Source organism: Anser cygnoides, chromosome 2 (assembly GCF_040182565.1).
Source record: "Anser cygnoides isolate HZ-2024a breed goose chromosome 2, Taihu_goose_T2T_genome, whole genome shotgun sequence".
In the NCBI taxonomy this organism is placed as follows: Eukaryota; Metazoa; Chordata; class Aves; order Anseriformes; family Anatidae; genus Anser; species Anser cygnoides.
Genome location: NC_089874.1, coordinates 111,137,287 through 111,147,804, shown reverse-complemented (window position 1 = coordinate 111,147,804; position 10,518 = coordinate 111,137,287). Strand labels below are relative to the sequence as shown.

The 10,518-nt window shown below is 42.4% G+C and overlaps 2 protein-coding genes across 2 annotated transcripts in view; both read right to left on the bottom strand.

Moving 5' to 3' along the window:
* AKAIN1 (A-kinase anchor inhibitor 1) overlaps window positions 1-3,937 on the bottom strand; it is a 31,175-nt gene extending 27,238 nt beyond the window's left edge. The window contains exon 1 of the mRNA XM_048047218.2: window positions 6-3,937. The gene's annotated coding sequence lies outside the window, so the exon portion shown is untranslated. The remainder of the gene's footprint in view (window positions 1-5) is intronic.
* Window positions 3,938-4,159: 222 nt separating this feature from the next.
* On the bottom strand, window positions 4,160-9,852 carry ZBTB14 (zinc finger and BTB domain containing 14). Its single transcript, XM_066992804.1, has 3 exons — window positions 9,785-9,852; window positions 8,034-8,117; window positions 4,160-7,531 (listed from the first exon to the last, which is right to left on the bottom strand). The coding sequence occupies exons 2-3, from the start codon at window positions 8,034-8,036 to the stop codon at window positions 6,188-6,190; spliced, it is 1,347 nt and encodes a 448-aa protein (XP_066848905.1). The 5' UTR covers window positions 8,037-8,117; window positions 9,785-9,852; the 3' UTR covers window positions 4,160-6,187.
* Between the last annotated feature and the right edge of the window lie 666 nt (window positions 9,853-10,518).

The following is a 10,518-nucleotide window of genomic DNA, read 5'->3' as shown; positions in this document are numbered from 1 at the left end:
AGTACCTCCTCTGCCTGAGCACACTGCAATGCCACTAAAAGGGTTTGTTCTTATAAGCACTGCCTGTGGTATCTGTGACCCTGAAAAAAAAAAAAAATCTTTATTATTAGGGAAGAATGAAAAGTTAAGTATTTTTGTCTTTAAAAATATTCTAAAAATTGAGCTTCCCTGCAGCTAACTTGCTTGCACACGCAGATTACTCAAATGTATAAATAGCCCATTGGGAGGAGGTCAGAAATCTACAAAAGTAAGCAGTGTGCTTTTTTTTCTTTTTTAAACAGAATGATTTTGCATCAGAAAATATATTTTTTCCCTAAAATGGAAGAATTTAAATTATCATTCTTCATAACTCTTATAATTTTATGATTCCATGAAGACCATCTATATTCAAGGCACTTTCCATTAATTTCTTTTACTTCTACATTAAAATACAGCTTTAAATCTGAATGCATGCATAGCATGTAATATGTGGTTATTGTCATATATATTTATCCAAAGTGGCTCAACATTATGAAAAAGAAAATACATTTGGAATTTTTCAGTAAGAATTTCAACCTCTTGTTAGCATCACTCATGACTTGCAGTCTCGTATTCTTTCAAGAGCTACAGACTTTTAAATATAGATATGTATCTTAGATACATATACATCATATGTAAATACATATATGGATATATAGGTTATTCTAGAAGGAATCCGGTATACAAGTACACAGCATTTGTGCTGTTGGCCAAGCCTTTTGATATCCATAAACAAAATAGTTTAGGCTTGGAACAACTTTATTCAGACAATCTACATGTTTTTCAAATTTATCTATATAAAATTAGATACTTAGCTACAGATTATTGAGGATCAGAAATACTTCAGAAGTGTATTTCTATTTTAAAGAGCTCTCAACATGACAGCGCTCTTCTGTTCATATTGGAATTGTTGAAGTCCATAAACTTTCAGAGTTTTATTAATATCTAAAGGAGTAGGGCCTGCAAATAAGAAAACATAAAAGTACAGTGGAGAGAAATACTTAAAAAACCCAACAACATATCAATATTATATAAATCACCATTTTTAGCTATTCTATTATTTCAGACTCCTTGTATTACATTTAAGAATCATTCCTGAGAAGAGATGTCTCGACTCTCATGACACATATTTAACAAAATCTATTCATGGAAGTCCTCCGTCTATTCTAAAATGAACGCTATTATAATTGTTTTAGATCTATATAAAGACAAATGACAGACCAACTGCTGTAATGGAATTTTTAATGATACTTTTCTGGCTTACTGGGCATACTACTGTGAACTGTGGACTAACTGAAAAAGATGAAAATTCCCTAAAACTGTCTTTACATTCTAGGTAGAATTAAACTATTCTGTACTGCTTTTAAATGCTTACTTTAAGAAAAATTGTATGCTGTTAGTGGTAGATGTACTTTATTTCAGCTATACACTGCTTCTGTATGACAGAGGGGTGTCTGAATTGATAAAAGACTTAAGAAAAGATTATCTGTCTCTAAAAATACATTCTAAGCTTAGATATTATCTGACACTTTATATCTCACCCAACTCTATTAATTTAAATAACCTTACTCATTGGAATTATGAAGGCAGCCCTAGAACTACATCTAAATTAGAAAACTGAGACCAGATCTCCAAAAAAACCTGCAGATTGGGTAGCTAAATTGCAAAATTTTGAGGAGTATTTAATATTTTGCAGCTTACATGAACAAATAGAAGCTGAACTCTTCAAAATTTTGCTACTCAAATCAGCATGAGGCATTTTCTTTCATGTGACAACCTCTAAATCTCTCATCTCTGACCTAAACCTCTTTTTTCAAAGATTAAATCAGAAAATGATAACAACAAGTACTCAACTGTGAAGTGCTTCATTTTCTAATGTTTGTTTCAATATTGGTAAGAAGGGAAGAGGGATTGGGGAATGGAGAAGGGCTGGAAGGCATTCTTCTTTCATATGGTCTCTTTGTTCCTTTTTGTCTTTAGAAAACACCTGTTTTTAAGAGCACACAGTTAAAATCACAGAATAGCAAAGTTCCTATTTGAAGTATTTCTTTTCACTGCAGATTTAGTCTTTTAAATCACAAAGAATCTTAATTAAACTGTTATACTTCCTTAGCATTTTGATCTTTTTGCAACTCAGGAGACTTTGGGTTAGCATCTCAATTGATGTCAAACACACAGACCCATTTGGGTCACCAGAAATAACTGATACGTTGTTGCATTATACATATATGTATGTATATATAAAAGCCTTGAACGTGCAAATGGGTATTTATATACTTAACACATGGAGAGTTCCGTTGAAGCCACTTGGCCACATGTCACCATAACATGGACAGACTTTCACCATAAGCCAGAGTTTTTGCTATCCTCTGTATATGAAAGACATTACTGACTTGGGTTTCAAAGCAGTAGATGGAGAAGTGTATATTTAGGACAAATTCAATGCATGCTATTTTTGCTACTTAATTTAAAAAATATATATATATATCATATTTAATTTAATTCTAGCCATCCATGTTTCTATAGCATTCTGTCATTCTTGCATGCACACTAGTTAGCTAGTCTGTCCCCGTGTCTGCAAACCTTGTTAGGAATATTAGGATAGTCTGGTCCCAGTAAGTCAAAAAAATTCCCATTAACCGGACAGGATCTCATCTACTTTCTTGTAAGTTCTGAAAGAAATCATCATCCTTGTAAAAACAAAAGTAAATTTTTGCCCATTCCTCAATCAGTACAGCTCATAGCTATTTACCATGCTGGAAAACCTCTGTGACTTGGAGCTGACATACAACTGCTCCTGTACATAGCGTCTTTTGGTTCAGACAGAAGCTGGGAGCAGTAACATCTTCAGATGCAGTTGTATTTACCTGAACTTCACACTCAGATCCCCATAGTACATAAAATACAATCCCTTCAGAAGGTATACACATAACAGGAGCAATTTAAAATACATTGCCAACAGCATACAGCTGAGGTTACTTCCTAAGACCTCTTCCAAAACTTTAAGCTGAAATTATTTTCTTAATTATTCTAAGCCCTGTCTTGAGGAAGGACATTTGGGGGAAAAAATATATGTATATATATGTATATAGGTGTTCCAGAAAAAAAAAAAAAAAAAAAGAGGAGGAAAAGGAGGAGAGAAGAGGAGGGAGGAAGGGAGGGGAAGGGAGGCTTAAGCATTCATGAACGATATTGTTGTTGTTGGTCTCTGGAAAATACAGTGGTTTTCTGAATCCTTTGCAGGTGAAAACTAGTAAGCCTAAGAACTAAACTAGGAGCCTACGCTCCTTTGGAAATCTATGACATGGGAGTAACTCCTTTGTTTTTACTTAATTTGTTCCTATGGCAGAGAGTGTTAAGGCCAAGTCTCATGTAACGTGTTTATGCCATGCCCAAGGCACATGTGACCACACTTGTTCCTGCCTCTGAATACTGTTGTATCAGAATATACAAAATATCAATGTCTCAATTTTAAAATGCTACAAGCATCTTGCATGCCTTAGAGCTGTAACCTTATATAACTCTTACAGGTGTAAGCTTAAAAGACAGCAAAACCTACTCTGATGTAAAGTCTAATGTTATTACACTTCTGGTTGTCTTTCAATGCATTCCTGCTTTCCTGTAAGTTTCAAATTCACAACCTGATTGCTTATGCACACGTCAGACAGAGGGATATTTTCTTCTGTAAGCCTTGAGCTCTTTTACCACTCAAGTGTTCATTTATTACTTCCCTAGCATTCCAAAAAAAACCACCAAAGTTAAAGAGGCTCTTCAGAGGTTGCTTAGCTTACCCTGAAGCTTCAAGGTAGAAATAACTGTATTTAAACCATTCCAAAGATGTTTGTCTAACCCCTTCTTGAATACCACCAGTACCAGAGATTTCAGCACCTCCCCAGGCATTCTGTTCTAATAATTCATTATTCTACCCCTTAGAAATCTTTCGTAATGTCTAATGTAAATGTAATTTAAGCTCGTTACCTCTTGCACTCTTCGTAAGAGACCTAGAGAATTTTTTTCACCTTTTATGCTTCTGAAGTCTTTTCACAACAGATTTGTTTTATGCAGACTTAACCACCCCAATTTTATCATCTAAGAAAAAAAATGAACAAAAGATAAGAAAACATAGCAAGACTACTATACATAGAAAGAAAAAAGTAGATCCCATTCTGGACCTACTATCTTTATCTGTGATCATATACAATAAAACATTTTAACAATGGTCATTTATCATGTTCCTCAAGAGAACCAATAAAATGCAATGAATACACATCCTCTGATGTTGCACAGATACAAAATGTATAGTTTGTTTACAAACTAATATTACTGAATGTAAAATGAAGCAACATTTTAAAAAAATATATTGGTAAAAGTCCAAAGTTTACATTTTCTAAAATATTAAATTCGTGTTTTATTTACAGACCAGCTTTCAAACGATTATTGGCATTTTAAGATAATTGCTTAACCTGATGGGTACATGTATAAAATGAAACTGTAAAACAAACAAACAAACAAAAACAATAAGCAAAGTTTCATATAACAGTTCCAAAAATGCTATTTTCCATTTCTATTTAGAAATGCAAGATGTGATCTACCACGCGGTAACTTACCAGAACCTGGTTTTACACTTCAGTATGCTATAGGTTTCGCAAACGACCAATGTTATCCAACCATGTGCCCAAGAGTGCATTTTTTGCCCATTCCAACTTCAAATGAAGTGTTGACAACAGTTGTAATATTTACAAATTTAAAATAAAGGCTCAAAATCCCTTTGCATCACATTATCACTGTTATTGTGTCTTCTCTTGTTGACTACAGATAGCAGACTGCAATCCAAAGACTACGTATTTGGCTGACTCTGTGAGTTAACAGTTAAATTAGCAGCATCTACCTCAGCTTGTCTGGAAAAAAAAAAAAAAAAAAAACAAAACAAAACAGGCAACTCTAAGTAACAGACTAATAGTGAACACTGATTCTGAACCAGTTATGACTGAAATCACCCACTGAAGTCTCCCTCTCGCTGAGAGGTGGCGTGCCAGAGGGTGGAAGCTTTGAACCTATTAGCTGGTGTGACAAGTCAAGATATAAAAACCCAGTCTGAACACTGCTGGCGGGTATGCGATAGCCCATGGCTGTGCTCTGAAACTCTGGAGGTCTGGCAGTGAATTCCAGTCACTCACCAGTGCAGCTAATTCTCCTGTGCTGCCAGAAACACTCCTTTGCCTTAACTGTGCTAGGTTAGGTGAAGTGAAAGCTGCATAATAAAAACTACAGCCTCAGGCTGTATTAGCTTTAACTCGTTTCTACGGGCCCGAGTAAGGAAAATATCTCCTTCTCCATGATGCACTCTTTTTCCTTTGTGGCTCCGTCCCATCTCCTGGGGCCTGCATAAGATTTCTAAAATGAACATAGAAACAAACGAGTCAGACTCTTTTTTCCCCACAGCAGAAGGGACTAGTGAGTGCAATGACCCTTCTTCTTTGCCAGCCTGGACCACTGTGAATAATGCCATTTTTTCAGGAAAGCAAGTACTTCCTAGCCCATAAAACTTGCCACCTCAATTAAAATGAGAGGATATTTGAGGGAGTGGAATAAGAAGCAATTTCGATTTGATCACCGCCCTCCAGTACACTCTATGGTACCAACCTCTAGCACCTACCCTAGGTGAAAAAAGGAGGAATTAAAGAACCTAGGGAACCAACGGTTGTTTCTCAAAAAATGCAGGTATAACACCTTCAAAACTATGAAAAACGAGTATTTCCTTTCCATGTTTGTTATGTTCTGAGATCTCAGCATTTTAAAACATAACTCACTGATTTTGATGTCTATACCGTATGTAGTATTCCATACTGGATGAAACAAAACATCAGCCAGTGACGATCCTTGTTTTATAGAGAACTTGATCATACTCTTAAATTAAATCAAGTATTAGTGCATTGTACTGCTAATGACAACAAAACTATTTTATATTCTAAGAATACCCATCTCGGAAATATTTTAAAATACCTAACCAAGCAATGCTTTGTGTTCCTATGTAGCATTCAAATCCTCTAAAAATATTTTTTTTTTGTTTGGAAAAGATAATTATCAGTCTAAATGTATACCAACAATAGATTTTGTTCAATTTCTTATATTATTTCTGATAAATTTTCTGTGTTTTTCTTTTTTTTTTTTAACTACAAGCTATAGTTTCTAATTGCTGCTCTGCTTCAGCAGCCATAGCTGCTGCCTGTAATTGTTCTGTTTCACTCTGGATGGAATTGGCTGTAGTAACTTGTTTTCTTTCACTGTGCATATTGTTCTCATGCCTTTTTAGATCAGATGCTTTAGCAAATGCTTTAGTGCAGGAACTGCAGACAAAAGGTTTCTCTCCTCGGTGTCTTCTTTCATGGTCTTTGAGGTGGGACTTGTGCTTGAAAGCTTTATCACACATATGGCATGCAAATGGCCTCTCATTACTGTGAACTCTTTCATGCTTTTTTAGATCTGGTGCCCGAATAAAAGACTTTCCACATACCTCGCAACTGTACGGCTTGTAACCTGTGTGTATTTTCAGATGCTCTTTCAAATGAGCTTGTGTGGTAAAGCCCTTTGTACACATTTCACAAACAAATGGTCTATCAGCAGTGTGTAGCTTTTCATGTTTTCTCAGTCGTGCTTCATCAGAAAAGGTCTTACCACATGCCTGACATACAATGTGTTCCCTGTGACCATAAAGCAAATACTCAAACTTCATATCCCCAGCTGCTGTCGTCCAGCCTGGTGTCTGTTCATCTTTCACCTCACTTATGCCATCATTAAAGGTCAAAGCCTGAGGGGTTTGGGATCCTAAGTCTTTTGATTCGGTTGTTTCCATGGGCTCTACCTCTTGGCCATAGCAGTTTACTTTTCGAACCTCCTCGCTTCCCAGCTCTTTCAGAATCGCCTCCTGAACTCTCAGGGTAGTGGTAGGTGATTTTCCATCTTCCTGACTGGGGGGAGTTCCTTCCACTGTCACATCGGATGGACTGTCATCATGATCTCCAATTTCTTCCACCTCATCATCTTGGGTATCGTTAGGCTCCCCAATAGGACGGTTTATTTTTAGACAGTACTTGTTCTTGGACTGCGTGTTTTCTTCGGGACTAGATACATCACGCTTTTGAGTGCAGAGTTTATCTAGAAAGCGAATACCAAGAATCTGGCCCGAAGACATCATCAAATTTACATCCTCTTTCTTAACAGAAATCTTTGCAGTGTACATGTAATTGAGGACCTCCTCAAAAATATCAGAACGAAGAAAATCTATTTCTATTACCGATGAACTATCGACTTCTAGTTTTTTGAAAAGCTTTTTGAAGTAGGTACTGCAGGCAGCAAGCACACACCTATGTGCTCTGAACTTAACATCTTCAACCACGATAGCTATGTCACAAAATTCTCCTTCCAAACGTTGTTCGTTTAATGTTTTCAGGAACACAGTTTTGTGATCATCGTCATTGTACTTAATGGTTTCAGACATACTGATGAAAAACTCCTGTAAAATAACAAGGAAAAGTTTTGTAATAAAGTAGTCTAAACCATAAAATCCCAACAGCGGATGCCGTTTACACTCCAAAAGAATTGCCAGATAAATTTTTTAGCTTAACAGGACCAGGAAAAGCCTTTCAGAGTATAAAACCATTACTCTTAAACCCCTTTTAAATTTTTGAATATATAAAGAATATTGTAAATATAAATACATATAAATAACTGCAAATATAAAAATCTCTCCCTAGATTACACATTTTATAGGACACATAGTTACTTGTAGACGATATTTTTTGCATTAAGATATTAATTTATTCAAATATTGATTCACTCATCCACAATTCAAAACTTTCTCTGTGAAGTTGCGATTCCTTGTACATGTGTGATCCAACTGCAGCAAAGTCATTCTTATAACTAAATCTTCATTCTGAAAACCATATAGGGAAAAATCTAAATGTGTCAGCATAACAAACTAAAATGTGAAATACCAAATATACCTCATGCCTTACCATGAACAACGCAGGAAATTTTCTGAATAAATGGTTATTAAGTATTTGACAGATGATTAACCCTTACAATGGCCCACCTTCAGCCTGAAAGACAGAAAGATAGTAACATTTTAGGAAATGATAAAATATATTCCATAAGTTATTTTAAATTAGCACGTTAAAACACAGTATTTTCCATTATTTACAATGATTCTGTATGCATTATTAAAATGCCCCATCCTACCAACAACTGCGTAAATTAATTTGATAGCACTGCTGTCATAAACCATGCATTTACTTTCCTCTGGCTTTTACATTTCCCTGACTCTGCTTTCTTGCTACTTACTTTGGACTAGAGCTGAAAGACAGAAAAACTTCCACAGGAATCAACACATTTAACCTATTAAGCCACCAAGAAGACTGAATGAGTGAATTCTGCTGAATTAGTGAGCTGACCAAGCCCAGTGGAAAGAGTGGTAAGCAGCCAGAGCAGCTCAAAGGACAGCATGTTGGGCTGCAGATGGATGAATAGAGATGGATGCAGAGAGACCAAGGATACCAGATCTCCAAAGAAACAATAAAGATACTTGAATGGCAGAGGGATAGTGAAAGACACAGAAGTTATGTTATTCAATCCCCATCTCCCAGAGGCAGCCACTTGTGGTGGAGACAGGAAATGCACTGGAGAGGAGGGTAATCTAACAGTTGGTTCAAACACCTCCCTCCATCACCTCACGTGCGGCTACAGGACGCTCAACTCCCAAACTCCTATTTATCCTTATTTTTCTCTGACCATACATGAAACGGGACCAGCTGACAGGTACGCAACTGCCACTTTTTAACACAGTATGGAAGCAGCCAGCACCCTGCAAATGTGCTTGCAGGTCTGGCGTTGCAGCGTGTGGTGCCAGTGACTTAAGAAAACAAGTCCAAAAAAGAGAGGAAAACCAAAATTATTTTCATTGTCCTATATAATCAGATGCTAAGACAGCCAAAAGGGAAGCGTATTGATATTTGAAATACACAAAACCAAGAAGCTGTGTGTGTTTTCCTGGGCCGCCCGGCTCTGCCGCCCCAGGACGAGGCACTAACGCAGCACTGATGAGGGCAGGACCAGTGACTATCCCAAGAGGATCTGCTGGGAGTTCGCTGCCGGCTGGGTGAGACGCTTTCTGAACCAGCAGCAAAGGGCCAGGGCTGACAGGCCAGCAGCAATCCCTCCCGTCTTTGTTAAACGTGCAATCGCGCTGCGGCTCCGCCGAGTCTCAGCGACCAACGCGGGCCGAAAGCGGTGCCGCTGAGCACACGAGCGCGGCCGCGGGGAACGGAACCCGGCGGGCGCTCCTCCGGAGAGCCCGCAGCGCCCTTGCGGGGCCACCCTCCCCCCTGGGCCGAGCCGGGCTCCCCGCGCGGCCCGCCGGCGCGGCGCCGTGCCCGTGCCCGCCCGCTCCGCGCACCCGCCGCCGAGGACGCGGCGCGGGCGGGCTCCCGACGGGGCCCATCCCTCACAGGAACCCGCGGCAGGAAGGCGCCGCCCGCGCTCCCGGCCTTCCCCCCCCCGCCCCCCCCCCCCCCACACGGCGCCGCCTCACGGGGCTGCGCAGCGCCCCCCCCCCTCAGCCCGGCCGCGGCTTCCCGCCTCCGCCGCCAGGCCGCGCGCCCCTTTGTTGCAGCGGCGCCCGCGCGCACCCGGCGGCGGCGGCGGCCGCCCGCGTCCCCCGCGCGGCGCTGCCGTTGGGGGGGGGGGGGGGGGGGGGAGGGCTCGCGCTTACCTGCCGCCCGCCCGCCCGCGCGCGCGCGGAGCCGCCGCCGCTTCCCCGGGAGCGGGAACGGGGGGGGGGGGGGGGGGCGGGGGGGAACGGGGACGGGGACGGGGGAGGGAAAGGGAGGGAAGGAGGAGGAGGGGGGGAGGGGGAATTTGGGGAGGGGGGCCGGGGGGGGGTCCGCGCGCGTCTCTGCGGCCGCCACCGCCGCCTCCTGCACGAGCACTCAGTGCGCGCGCGCGCGCCGGGGGCGGCGGGGGGGGGGGGGGGGGGGGGGGGGGGGGAACGTGCATGCGCGGTGCGAGCAGGGCGCGCCTCAGCCGGGGAGCGTGGAGAGGAGCACAGTGTGTGTGGGGGGGGGGGGGGGGGCGCGCTCACGGCCGGCTCGGCCCCAACGGGCGCCGGGCACCCGCCCGCGTGTGCGAGCCCGGCCCCGAGCGGGAGGGGCGGGCGCGAGGCGGCCGTTAGGGGCGGCCGCGTGAGGCACGGGCGCGAGGCGGCCGCTGGGCGGCGCGCGGGGGCGGGGCCGCGCGCCGGCCGCGAGGCAGCGGGCGGGAAAGGGGCGCTCGCGCCCGGCGGCGGGAGCGGGAGCGGGAGCGGGAGGCGGGGCCGCGGCTCCTCGGGGCCTGTGGGCGGGAGCGCTGAGGGGAGCGTGCCCCGGCCGGCGGCGCGCAGCGCGCTCCTGCCGGCACCGCGGCTCCTCTGACGGCCGGAGAGCCAGCGCAGCCGCGGGGAAGAGCCCT